This window comes from Falco naumanni, chromosome 1, assembly GCF_017639655.2.
Source record: "Falco naumanni isolate bFalNau1 chromosome 1, bFalNau1.pat, whole genome shotgun sequence".
NCBI lineage: Eukaryota > Metazoa > Chordata > Aves > Falconiformes > Falconidae > Falco > Falco naumanni.
In genome coordinates, this window is record NC_054054.1 from 102,703,397 (window position 1) to 102,717,123 (window position 13,727).

Genomic DNA, 13,727 nt, shown 5'->3' on the forward strand with positions numbered 1-13,727 from the left:
CAACATCAGATGTGAACCGAGGCCATGCAGGCTTACTCTGAATCACCTCTGGCATCCAGGACTAGGGCCTAACTGAAGGGAACTGGGGGAAAAAAGTAAAACAGAAAAATTGGGTCCTTATGCTTATAGCTGCAAACGCCTGTTCTGTCGCCCTCACCGCTGGGGCCACCGAGGCCATGCCATTACCCCAGCATCACTGCCAGCAGCCTCAGGGCTACGCTGAAGGCACAGAACCGTGAAACTCCAGCTCCAACCAAAAATCTCTCCCTCCTCTTCACGGAGAAGCAGGACCCAGGGCTGACGAGCAGCTTTCAAGACGCAAAATTGCAGAAAAGCTGTACTCTGCTGAAAAGGGGGTTTAATTGTGTTTCTTTTCATTAATCGCCCACAGCGGTTCATTGCTTCGGAGGCTCTGGGCTGGCCGCCTGTCCTGGGATATCTCTGTGCCGGTGGCATGGTTTTCTAGTGGTGCTGGGGTGAGCCACAGAGGACAAACCACCAAACAGACAGGAGGTGCTCACAGTCCCGCAGGGCCACAAACCCGATCCACAGGCGGGATCCAGCCACAGGACACCAGCTCCACACTCCCATCTACATCAGTACCAGCAATAAAGGCAGGAACAGACACCAACATCTTCCTCCCTGAAGTGAAATAGTAATAAAAGATGCCTTAAGCTGCCTGTAACAAAGACAGAAATGGTAAAGGTGAAAATTTGCAAGTTCATTGCCAATTCGTTAACAACAAAGTGGCTGCATCGTACATCCCACATTTCGATGCCAAGAACAGCACGCAGAGGATATCCTGCCAGTCACACCAGCGTACAAGTGAATGTGTAACTGGGTATTCGGTAGCCAGGTCTTGCAAAGTGCATGATGCAGTTCCTATCGTTGTCAGCTCCTCAAAAAGATCCAGTGAAGCTGGGCAAGAGCATTTCAAAGACTTTAATCCATGTGAAATATTGCTTCCTGGAACCGGAAATTCAATCCCTAGCAAGGAAAACAAAAAGCACACTCATAAACGTACCTTTCAGCTCGGCCAACACAGCCACACTTAGGCTCACTCTCAGAAAAAAAAACAACGCAAAAACAAAAAAAATCCCTTTACTCATTAATATAGAGAAAACTTGAAATGATTGCTGTAATTGCAGTTAAAAAATTAATCATGTTTTGAGATAAATGCAGATAAAAGCATGTTTTACTAATTATCTTTTGAAGCTTCCGCTCATGAAAGATTAAAGGTGGAAGAAAAGTTGTTGAAGCATTGAAGACAAAAATCCTACCATTCCAAAGCACTTTGAAGCCATGTACCACGTTTGAATGATCCTTAATGTCCAGATGTATTTAAAAAGGAGCCTTTTTAATTCAGAAAATGTCTAACAACACATGCCCATTGGCACTGTCAGGCAGACAGCTCCCTGGAAGCCGGCACACTCCACAGATGGCCCGTCTCCTTCTGGTTCGTCCCTCACCCGGGCAAAGAACCTCAAGCCCAAATTCAAAACAGAATTCAAGAACCTGGGGTTTCATTGACCTGCAGTCCTATCGACCTACTTTGCAGTTGACATTACTAACCCACATGCCTGCAACCAGCCGAGGAGGTTACTGAAAGCAGCAGAGGGATGCAGGTCTCTAGGACAGCCACTCCCGGAGGGAATGCCACCAAACCCACAACAGGTAAGATGCTTCATACTCAGGGAAGAGGAGCTGGATGTACCAGCATCAGCTGTTCAACAGAAAAACTAATCACCAGCCGTGGGGGTTATACACAAGCCACATGAGGATCTATTTCCATCCCTGGAAGGGGTCCTTCCATTAGGGAAAGCAGGTTATCCGGGATGCCACGTACTCAGCAGCAAGACTGGTACTTCCATTCACAGCAGAACTGCCTGGAACTAACAAGGCATATAACTCCCTTCCTGCTCCATACCAATAGACTATTTTACATCAGTAGTTTGCAGACTGCTTCCAAGGACCCCAAGAGCGTTAATTCAGAGCGCACACCTACTGACTGCAGGCTTAAATTCACTGCACAGGCGTCCACAACTCCCCTGGAAAAATGTTAGGCTTCTGCAAATTGAAACAAGTTGAAAAATACTATTACATAAAATTGCTAAGATACTTTATAGCCATTTCACAGACTCAGTAATGATTTACATCAGATCTGAATTGTGCCAACCTATCTGAAATGTATAAATTTTAAGAGAAGTTTCCTTACTGGCAACCTCCATCACCTGCAGCACGGCAGAACCAAGACCTGTTGTTACAGTGCAGTTTTCAAAAGCATTTAACTGAGCTCAAACGCTACAGAAAGTCAATGTCAAGGACGCTTCAGCCCTCTAGTTTAAGGAGAGCTGGGACAGATCTGAAACGGTCCAGTTGATGCCTCTTTTCTAAGGGAAGGGTCTCCCATGAAGAACGCGATCCTCCAGCAGTCACCTGCTCTGTATTTCTTGCTCCTCCCCTGCCCCTCAAGATCATCCAGCCTGTTCCCATCACAAAGCCTCAGTGACACCAAATTAATAAATTCTACTGTTGCTAAAAACCCGAACAGGGAGGGCTAGGTAAAAGATTAAATAGTTGGGTTTTTCACAACCGCACATCCAAGGAAATTTGCCAATGTCTTTTTATTTGCATATCTGGCAGACTGCCCCAGACAACTAATACATAAGTGACAGCGTACAGGTGTATTAGTTTAGAGTTTGCCTTTAATCTAGAGGTGTCAATTTGCTTCTGTTTTAATTACATCCATCTTGATATGTTATTACAACCTCATGAAACTTCTTCATTATGTGAATGGCTATAAATATATACACATGACAAACAGTTGTTATAAATTTTCTGGTTCAGCAGTGGAGGCACAGTATCTTAGCCCACACATCATGTACATTTAAAGTTTCAGTGCTCCCCTTCCTCTCCCTCCACCCCTCCCCTTTCCCCTTCTCTGTTCTTTCATCCAAGACATTTTTTCCCCCTATATTTAACGGATCCTCTAAAATTCCTTCACTAGTAGCGGCATTCTGATACAAATACTATCAGCTTACAGAGCCGCTTCAGCCCATGTGTGTCCTTCTGGGCTGCGCCTCAATGAGAAGGTCTGTTTGTCATTAGGCAAATAGAAGGAGATTGCACTGAGGCCTTATAAACATGCAAAGATCCACTTTTGTAGCTACATAATTCACTGAGTTTTTCAACACACATTCTGAGGTTGAAAACTTGGCAAATCCATCCACCAGATGTATCTTTCTGATCCCAGAACTCATTAAAATTTACTTTTTTTCTTTTCTTTTTTTTTTCCAAGTCCAACAGACTCAGCTGTTGAGCCACATTAATTGCATTTTTATTATTTTTTTCCATAGTTAAAATGACTAATGCTAGAAGAGTCACTGCCTACAAGCACAACAGCCAGCCAGTAAAAATTACTAGGACTTTTAATCATTCAGTAATATCCAAATCACATAAAATTCAGAAAAGCAATTTGGTCCCCTCAAAACAGACGGTTTTGATTTTCAGTATTTATTTTGAATTTTCTTTAAGGGAAGAAAAGAGAAGAGAAAAGACACAATTTCACACCAAAAGATTCCATTCAAAGGTCAAAGCGCCCTTGACGTGCATTAAAAGCCACAACACTAACGGAGTTGCAACATAAATCGTCCCCAACAGCAGCACTTCTTCGCCTGCCTCCTTACCACACAGACTCCTCGGAGGTCAAAGCTACTTTCGCTGCCTCAGCCCTCCATCGGTGCCCGCTCTGATGGATGTCACATCCCACCGAGCCCTTCAACACATCTGGCCAGCTCCGGAGCAAGCTGGAGAGTGTGTGTTACCCAGCTCTTGCGACAGTGGCACCTCCCAGCTCCTTCCCCTGTGCCTTCTGGAAGCTGGGACCAGATGCCAGTTTCTGGAGGACCCCTGAAGGACACTCGTGGCACCCTCCAGAGACGCACAGTGCTAAGCACCTGGATGTGCAGAAACCAAGGAGAAAGTGACAACAGTGGTCAGAGGCCAGGTGAAGACCAGAGCTGCCACCTCCCAGGCAGCTATCCCTATTTCATGGCAACAAGCCGGGTCCTTTGGCCACTTCTCCTCCATCCCCACCATCTGTGTAAGAAAGAAGGCTCAAAAAAAATGAAGCAGATTCTCAGACTGAAAGGTCTCAGGTCACTTACAACTTCCAGAGCAAAAGTAAATAAAAATCAATGCCTTGAGCAATTATCACCTTGTATCTAAGTCTCAGCAACACGAAATTCTGTGCAAAGAGCAAAATACCGGCTGTCCAAGCTTGCCAGAAGGGAGAAGTTAGACCACGCGGGCTCTGCACCCATGGCCACCACTCTCCCACGCCGCAGACACCTGCGTGTGGTCCAGGAGAAGCCGGGGGCAAGCACTTGTGTCTCATCGGTTCCACTTCACATGCAAAGAAATGAAAATGCCTTTGCAACACGGGGAGGGTGAGTTAACGGCAGGTGTAGGATGCTCCACAGCAGCCTGCAGGCTGGGTCACCCTGAGCCCCGATGCTGGGTCACCTGGGACGTGGTAACCTGTACCCACACGCAAGGAAAAGGGTGACAGTGGCTTGTGGATCTCGCCAGCAGCTAAGGGGGTCATAACACCAGGTATCATCACTGTTATATACCCTCTGAAAAACAGTCAGCCTATTATGGACCAAAGCTCCTCCCAAACTTTCATCGATTTGGTTCTGGATCTGACCACTGTTTGATCACGCAGGACTGTAAAACATGTTTTGACGTCTGATACAATGTCGTTACAATTACTCTGCAACACAAGGAGTACCTCTGCAGAACATCAGCCACCTAAAAGTTAATTTAACCTGGAACCTCCTGGTGCCTGCCTCTACCTCCCCCTCCGACTGAGGTGTGCACCGCCGTCCTGCAGCACCCACAGACCTCCCCAGATGGCTTCGTTCAAATGATGCTCAGCGCAGGGCATGTCTCAAAGGTTGAAGATGTTTGCTTGTTTTGATGAGCTCATGCAGCAAAGGACAAGCCTAGGCTTGTGGATGGGGAAGACAGAGATTGGTGGTGGTTTTATTCCCAAGCCAGCAAGTCCCCTCTGCTACCAAATAAAAGTATGAAAAGAAGTGATTTATAAAAGCCCTGATTCTGGAGTAGAAGCAACTTCCACTTCGGGAAGCTGGCAAACACATGTGAGACAGATTAAAGGGCAAGCATTTCTGGAGAGAACGCCAAACTGATCTCCTGCGTGGCTGTGGAGTAACTATTCCCATTTGGACTTGGGATGTTAATCATATCTGTAATACATGCATCAGCCAGCGTTACACAACCTCAGGTTCAGACAGCCAGGAACTTGGGCGCATCAGATATCAATACACCTCTGCACGTCTCTCCCATGTCTTTGTCTCAAGAGATTTTAAAACCAGCAAGACCAAGACGCACCCCAAAGTAAATCCACATGGAGCATACGTCATGCAATGTGATCGAATTAAACCTGATAGCCAAAACCTCACAAACTGAAAAATATCTGCAGTGCCAAGGAATAAACTGTTTCTTTTGTTGACTTTTATCCCACCACTCCTGCACGGGGGAGGACAGAACCAAAACTACTGCCTGTAATATTTGCCTAACTAAAGACATACCCTTTAGGTTGAAACCTTCTCTCTACACTGCATGAGCGTGTGAACTTCAGCAGCGGTGTTGCCAAGATACAAAGAGGAGAATCTCAAGATAATAAGGTAACACACTATTTAAAGGCAAATAGTACAGCAGAGCCGAGCTGGGGATGTGACAAATTGCCACTGACTGTTCTGCTGCTACAGCAAAACAAATCCCTACCTGCATTAGCCATTTCTCGTTACTTACAGAGGAGTTGAGAGGACTATGACGTTCTGAAGTGGTCTTCACCATGACTTGGCATCGAGTCAAAATGACAACAAACTGACTCTACAAAAAACGCATACAGCTGGTAATTTGTGGCATGCACCATGCCAAACCCCAGCGAGAACACAGACACCAAACAGATAAATCACAAGGATGATGTGCAAGAACCCAGGGAAACATTTGAAGCAATTTTCCCTCGCGGAACCAAGGCGACATTGCCTTGGCAAAGCCCTGCAGCTCAAGCAAATGAAAACTGAGAGTTAAACATTTCCCCATTTCAGCCCGCAACTTCCTAACTCCATTACCTTTTTATTAATTGCATCTGAGACTTCACTAAACTTGAGCTTCGTCTATTTTTAAAACCAGTCTGACTCAACTTATTGTTGCTCAGAACAAAGATTAAAGTTCTAATTTAGCTGCAGATAATTACAAGGCTGCAGGTCAGACCCCCAGTGTAATGTGGTAGGGTCTTCCAGTCAAACTGATAGAAAGAGTCCTTAAAAAAAAAAAAAAAAAAAAAAAAAAAAGTAGCAAAGACGGGGGGGAAACAAGGGGGGAAACAGGGGGCCGTCTCACCAAGTAAATAATGATTCTGCTTTTCTCCCAGAGTTACCAGGTTTAACGACTTTTTAAGTGGGGACACATTTTCTTGAGTATTCCCCCTTGGTACCAGCAGCAGGGCTCTCACCAAGGAGCATTTACATACACAGCAATGGATCTTTCCTGAAACTTCTACTTTTGGTAACAACATCCCTCTCTAGTTCTCAGTGTTCCCATGCAGTCCCTGATATTTCTCTATTGATCTCAGTGTTGTAACTCAATCTTTCAATTACTCAGCCCCTTGATGTCTTTCTGCTGATTTTTTTTTGCCTTTCCCTAGTGATCATTTTCCTTCCAAGTTCCTGATCCTTTCCCCTTATTTTATAAATCTGTTTCTTTACACTCCCTCATCCCAGCAGAGGCCCCAGATATTTAATGAGAAAGGGCTTAGTTCCTCACCCAAACAGCACAAAGCAGAAAAAAAAATAAAAACATGCCAAAAGGAGGATAAGGGTGTCTTTTGCCTACTGATATGTGTCATAATTCCCATTAATGTTAATCTTACAAGTGGGGCCAGTGGAGACTGATTGAATCATATCTACCTAAAGGACTTGTCCTTATAATTTAAACTCTTCCCGGCTTCAACTCGAGGGCACTGTGCCTCCTGCCACCACCTATGGGAATGGCAAAGATCCCCACCTTCCTTACACCGTTCCCTTCAGGAGTTTAAGCAAACATTTATGCAACAATCGCAACCCTTGGCCGTTATCTGCCCAAAGACACAGTTTCAGCTCTTCAACAGCTACCGAAGTCAGCAGGAGTTGTGGGTGCCCCACCTCCCAGAAAGGTATCAGGCTTTTATAAGTAATTTTAAAGTATTTTTTAATTTAAATTATTTAAATTTAAAGTAGTATTATATTTAAAGCATTCAGGTGCCCAAATGATAGTAACAAGAGGTTTCAAAAATTGCCCAAGCGGTTCATTTCGCGGAATATGCATCGCGCTTTTTTCAGTCCCGCTTTCAGTTCGGGTTGCTGTTTTTCCAGGTCTGGTGGCTGAGGGTTTTCATCAAGAGATTCAGTTGCTCTGTCAAGGTTATCTCGAAATTTGATCTCAGGTCAATTTACTGTTTCCTCTAAATACACAAGGAAAATAATAAGCACATCGCTTCGTATGATATCCCCATGTCAGACAAAACCTCATGCCACTCACCGTCCACAGATACCTTAATTTAGTTACTCCCTTCTTTTCTCTGTGGTCTAAATCTGCAGACTTGCATGTGCAAACAGAGACTAGGACAAACACCTAAGCGTCTAAGCAGTCAATAAACACAAGAAGGACTACCAAGATTTGCTGACAGCACTGAACAAACACCTGATGTTATGATGCTGCTGCGGTAAGGCAGGAAGATCAAATTCCTTTTGAAATATGAAGGGATAGAGGCAAGGCAGAACAAACTTGCTTGAAATCTCAGAGAATGTAAGTAAACAGGCTAATCAGGCCAGCTAAAAGGCTGGTGAGAAAAGCATGATTTGGGGAGGAAAGCCACGCTGCAAGCCAGTCATTCTGGTGTCCAGCTCGAAGCTTCTGCTGTCACACAGCCAAACAATTTCTATTTTCAGTGGGCCGTGCCTAGCGATGGGTATCACACAACAGTTATTAAAGCAAATTCCTGCATTCAGATGCATACACAGAGCTACACTGTCAGCGCGCACAGACACACAACTGAGACCACAGTATCTTCAGAGCCTTCCTGTTACTTCCACAGTTTGCTTGTGCTAACAGTAGTGTCTCTATTTTAAAGGCCACATCAGCTGCGAAGCTTTACTCCATCTAGTCTCATATTATCTGTCCAACATATAAAACTGCCGTAGCTAACATCTGCCTAAATCACGTAAACACGGTGGAACAATTGCTTAAAAATTATTTACACTAGCTGGATGGAATCATCTGACACAGAATCTGAAGCTCATTAAACAGCTCCTTGACAAATATTTGTCAGCATTTCTCATTTGTAATTAATTATATTGGGCTTTACCTGGCAATAATTTAGCATGGTCGCAAAACAGACTAAGGCTGGTGTGTGGAACAGAAATTAGCTCAGTAAAGGCAGGGTGAGAAATTGTGCCAGTTTTTTGAAACAAGAATCCCCATTTAAATGCAAGTGTCCCCCCCCTTCCCGCCCCACATCACTTCTATCTGTGCTTTATAAATATCTGTGTCCCATTTCAGGCTTGTCAGACGAACTGCCCGAGTTGAAGCTAAACAAACATCTGCAGAAAAAACTCATTACATTACTCAGTGTTCAGAAAACCTGAAACCAACTGCTTACTCCGTAGGGATGGTCAGAGCTGACTCGGGAAACCTAAAGCACTTCCCAGGCTTTAAGCTATCTTAACATTCAGGTCAGATTTCATTTCTCATCACAGCAAACCATCTTTGCCACGGCACGTCAACAGCCATGTCACGTCGGTCTGCTGCCCGGAGTCCTACGCACCAGGGGGTAGAGGAGGGAGATATCTTCCTGAAATCTCGCCTCGCCGCAGCGCTCCGCAGACACCTTCTCGCCAGCACTGCCAGAGCACGTCGTGGAGAAAGTCACTCCAACGGATTGATTTAGCATGTCTTGAGAAACGTCCTTTCGCTGTCAAACTGGTGTCTAAAATGCCCACCTGGGTCTGGAGAACCTCGTGCTATTACTGTCAGTAAGGAAGACGCCAGCAGCGCAGCACGGGCTACACCAAGCCGAGGAAGGTGGTCAGCTTGACAAGCCACCAGCGACACCAAGACAGGCACCGAGTCCCCATGCCTTTCTCTTTTTACAGCTGGGAGACTCGAGAGGTCAGGGAAGTGATGTGCGAGTCACTGCTCCGGAGCGAGCTGCAGAGCTCCCTGCTGTCAGTCCCAGCAAGGCCACGCGCAGGAGGATCTGGTGAACCAGGTCAAACAGTAGGAGCACATCTCAGCTGCTTAACTACAGAGTAAGCGGTGGTTTCTGAAGGTCAAAGCGCCAAGATGCTGTCCAGTGTGTAGGTGGCAGGCCCACACTGCACATCGCTCCACCAGAGCCCAGCCAGGCCAGGCAAGGATCAGCCTGGACACAGCTGCAATCACACTGGATTTGCTTGACCATAACTTCAGGGCGGGGGGGTGGGAATTAAAAAATCAACTATGAGAACCCACCATCTTCATTCAGCTCCCTCTTCCCCTCTATTCCCCACACAAACATCAGGGAGATGAAGGTGTGGAGCGCCATAAACCATAAACCAGACAGGTAACTAGAAGCAGATGGCCTCTATTTCTACACCGAACAATTTACACCTGAGAAGCATGAGAAAGCTACCAATACCTGGACAGAAAAACAGCTCCGAGGGTGGGAGCTGGCTGAAAAGATAGTTTTGCTTCAAGAGATGGGAATTTTTATCAACATAACCATAATAGGCACAGGTGACTCCTACCGAAGCTGCAGCGGCCTTGGGACACGTGCCCGTCTTGTGTCCCCTTGCCACCTACGAGCCTCACACAACCTGGCGTTTTGCAGTTCGGGCTTTTTCAGTCACCTCAACAAAAAGCATTTACTAAAGGTCAGGTAAAACAAAGCTAGATGGAAATTCTTGCTCTTCATCCCAGCTTTACACACAGAATTCACATGAAGACGCTGGGGTGACAGCTCACATCCACCCAACTCACACACCTACTGCCACAAAGGCGTTCCTGTAAGCCAAGAGCTCAGCCTCGTCCCACCGCGGTAGCTGTCCCTCCCCCCACGTGAGCCACCCTCCCCTCGCCTGGACCACGGGTCTCCACCTTCCAGCGGCGAGTACATTCCACACTTTGGTCCTCCCTGTTTTTTGCATGGAACAGACAAAACACACTCTGTCTCTGCAGGCTTCCACCTGAGCCAAGCCTGAGAAAAAACTGACATTCAAGTACAAAGCCTGGGCTGGGGCAGCCTTGTCACATGCCGGGCACAAGTGTCTTCTGGAACCTGGGGAGAAACCTGCAGGGCCCCCAATGAGCCGGGGGCAGACCCAGAGCATGAGAGGTATAAACACCGGGGCACCTCTCCATGGCCCCCAAGGCTTCTCCTCTCCACTCAAACACGTTAACACCTCAACATCTCACCAAGGCTGAGATATCTCGCCCCACCAGTCACTTGCAACCTCCTCGCCAACACTAAAATCACAATAAAAACTTCAGGCTGTGACACGCAATGTACGTGGTAATTCCTGCCACGTTGGGCTCCTGCCTGAGACACCTTCATCTCCCTCTGATCCTCAGAAACAAGTTTCTCAACATACATACCGAGCTGCAGGAAAAAGCACCTAACAATGATTTTGTGACATTATTTCTCAACGCAGCATGAAATCGTTAGGTCAAAATGTGCCACCTATCACATGAACATAAAGTATGTCAAGTCTCAGTGTGCGAGCTATTGTTTTATCTGAATGTGATATTAGCTGGCAGAACTGGGTAATGTTTCTGCGCTCCTTTTTAGTGATATAAGATTACGACAGGATGCAAGTAGTAGCCATTCTTGGCTTTGCAAAGAGAAAAGAGCACAGTAATTATTTTCATTTCAAGTGGAAAATAAACAAGAAGTGAAACGGAATAAAGAAATTTTCTAAAACACCCTACCAAGTTCTGACCATAAAACTTGCTCTTCACTTCCCCTCCAGAAAGGACTACAGTCAGATCCTGAAGCCCGTATTCCCATAAACCCCCTGACGACACAAACCGGGGGCTTTGTTTGAGGAAGAGCAGAATTTGGTCCCAAACAGCAGCATGCAAAGCTTGCTCCCACTGACAAACACGTCCTCGCACTCCTGCCCTCCCTGCCTGGAGCAGGGCACTTGTGGCTGGGCTCCCCAGGTGAGAAATGGTGGTAAAATCCAGGCTCGTCATTAGCTCGGCGTTTGCTTGTTACTGCTTCCATGAGCCCAACACCAACCATGTGGAGGTTTGCTGGAGTGAAAAAATCCTCCCTTCAGCCACAGCAGAGCAAGTTCTCTTGGAGGCATTCAGTCTGGATGGATACAGGTGTAACCAAGGTCAAAATGTGGCTCCAAATCCAGAGGAAAAAAAGACACAAAACCCCCTGAAAATGCCGCTAAATATTCCCGGCTAAATATTCAAACAGCTTAAGAGCTACACAGATATTTATTTTTTTTTTCTTAAACAATCAGCTTCATCTCCGCATTTGTTTTGACAGTTCCTAATCGTTCCAGTTGTGACTCCAGCGCACGTAAACCCAAATAAATCTGCTTTTTCACCACAGCAAACTTCTCCGGAGCATAAGTTACAAACAACAAAGCCCTTCAAACAAACAGGCTGGAGCTTCCCATGGGCGGCCGCATCCCCACCATGACCCTGGATGCGCTGACAGCGCTTCCACGGTCTCGGGTGGGTGGGTTGAGGAGGCACTGGGGGGGTGAGGCTGGGTCGGGGGGAGGGTGGCACCGCCCGGGAAGCCCCTTCCCAGGCGGTGCCACCCTCCCCCCGACCCAGCCTCACCTTACCCGCACCTCTTCTTTCAGCATTTGGAGGGGGGGGATGTTCAGTGCCCCCCGTGGGGTGAGAGGCCGTCGAGCCCACTCGTGAGGCCGGCAGGGAGCGCGGCAGGACGGGCGACCCCCACCCAGCCGCCAGACAAACCCACGCATCGACATCCCCCCCCCATTCTCCCCGACCCCCCGGCCCACGCCGCCCCGCGGACACGAGTGGGACACGGCGACGCGAGAAAAGTTTGCTCCGTGGGAGGGGAAGGGAAACGCCGGCGGGAGCCCCGCGGGGGGAGCGCTCGCAACTCCCCGCTGCCCTACCGAAGGCGCCCCGGGGGGTGGCCGCCCCGGTCCCCGCCGCCGCCGCCGCCGCCGCGCCGGAGCCCCCCGCCGCCCGCCGGGAGCGGCGCGCCAGGCTGCAGGTGTCGGCGGCAGGCAGGGAGAGAAGGGAGGGGAGCGGGGCACCCCGGGGACGGGGAAGGGGCGGTGGGACCGCCCCCGCGGGCACCCCCGGCGGCGCCGGCCCGGGGGGGTGTCTGGAGCAGGGGGGGGGGGCGGGGGGGTGAGGGGGGGGGTGTCCGGGTCGTCGTTGCGGGGGGCTCCCCCCGCCGCTGCCCCCACACAATGAGGCGCACACAAAGCGCCGCCGCTCCTACCTCCAGCGCCTCGAAAGTGACGAAGCTGGACATCGCGAAACCGTCGATAATGTCCTCTTCGGCCGAGGAGGACTCCCGCCGCTTCCTCCGGGGGGGCCGCGGCCGGGACGGCGGCGGGGGCCCATTGTCTTCCTTCTCCGAGCCCGAGGAGGAGAGCGCTGCGGCGGCCCCGGGGCTGGCGGCCCCGCCGGCGGCTGAGCCGCGCCGCCCGCCTTTGGCTCGCCGCTCCCGGTCGCGCTGGGACCGCGATCGCCGCTTCTTCCGAAGCCCGTTGCATCGCGCCGGGCCATCCATGTCTCTCGCCGGCTCTCCCTCTCGCTCTCGTCCCCCCCCGCCCCACCGCAGCCACAAATCCGGCTCCCCCGGCGGAATAACGGGGGAGGGAGGGAGGGAGAGAGGGAAGGAGAAAGGGAGGGAGGAGAGGACAGCAAGGGGGTGGGGGGGGGATGAAAGAATCCGAGTGCGGTTCCACCACCACCAGCAGCAAGCACCAAATGTAAGAGATTCCTATAAGCGAGCCAAGGAAAGTAATGGCTGATCTCAGGTCGCCTTTGTAAAAAGAGAGAGAGAGAGAGAGAGAGAGAGAAAGGAAAAAGAAAAAAAAAAAGAGGAAAAAAAAAAAAAACCTCACCAAGCAGGCAATAAATCAGAATAGCGGAATGCTTTGATCAAGGGGCTGGGAGGGCGAGGATCTTCGAAAGAGGAAAAAAAGCAGAGAAGAAGGGGGGGAATAAAGAAAGAAGGAGAGAGACCCGCTGGAAGGAGGGAGCTGAGAGTATTTCCTTGCACAAAATTTATTTTCTTTCTTCCTTTCCTCCCCAACTAAAAGAAGTTCCAGGTGGGGGGAAAAAAAATAGATATATATGTATAGATGTATGGAGCTCTCTTTCTCTCTGCGTGTGTGTGTGTGTGCGTGTGTGTGCAGGAAGGGTGCAGCCTTCCCCTCCCCACGAACACGCACTCCTCTCCCCCTCCTCCTTTATCTCCCTGGATCAAACACAATAATAATAATAACGATGCATCCAGATGCAATTTTCTCAGGCACCGACCAGGGATGGACTGTGGAGTGGAGATCGGATCCCAGCCCGGTCCCTCCAAAAACAAAACCAAACAATAAAAGAAGAAAAAAGAAAAAAGAAAAAAAAAAAAGGAAAGAAAAAAAAGAGGGGGAAAA

The 13,727-nt window shown here is 48.5% G+C and overlaps 1 protein-coding gene across 5 annotated transcripts in view; it reads right to left on the reverse strand.

The window, feature by feature from the left end:
• The window catches only part of AUTS2 (activator of transcription and developmental regulator AUTS2), a 791,335-nt gene extending 777,905 nt beyond the window's left edge, over positions 1-13,430 (reverse strand). For 3 of the 5 annotated variants that reach the window (XM_040613316.1, XM_040613325.1, XM_040613300.1), the window contains exon 1: positions 12,554-13,429. In XM_040613316.1, the coding sequence (XP_040469250.1) occupies positions 12,554-12,847 (294 nt within the window). In that variant the 5' untranslated portion in view covers positions 12,848-13,429. Of the gene's footprint in view, positions 1-12,553 lie in introns of all 5 variants that reach the window. The other 2 variants (XM_040613308.1, XM_040613333.1) reach the window with 2 other exon arrangements.
• Between the last annotated feature and the right edge of the window lie 297 nt (positions 13,431-13,727).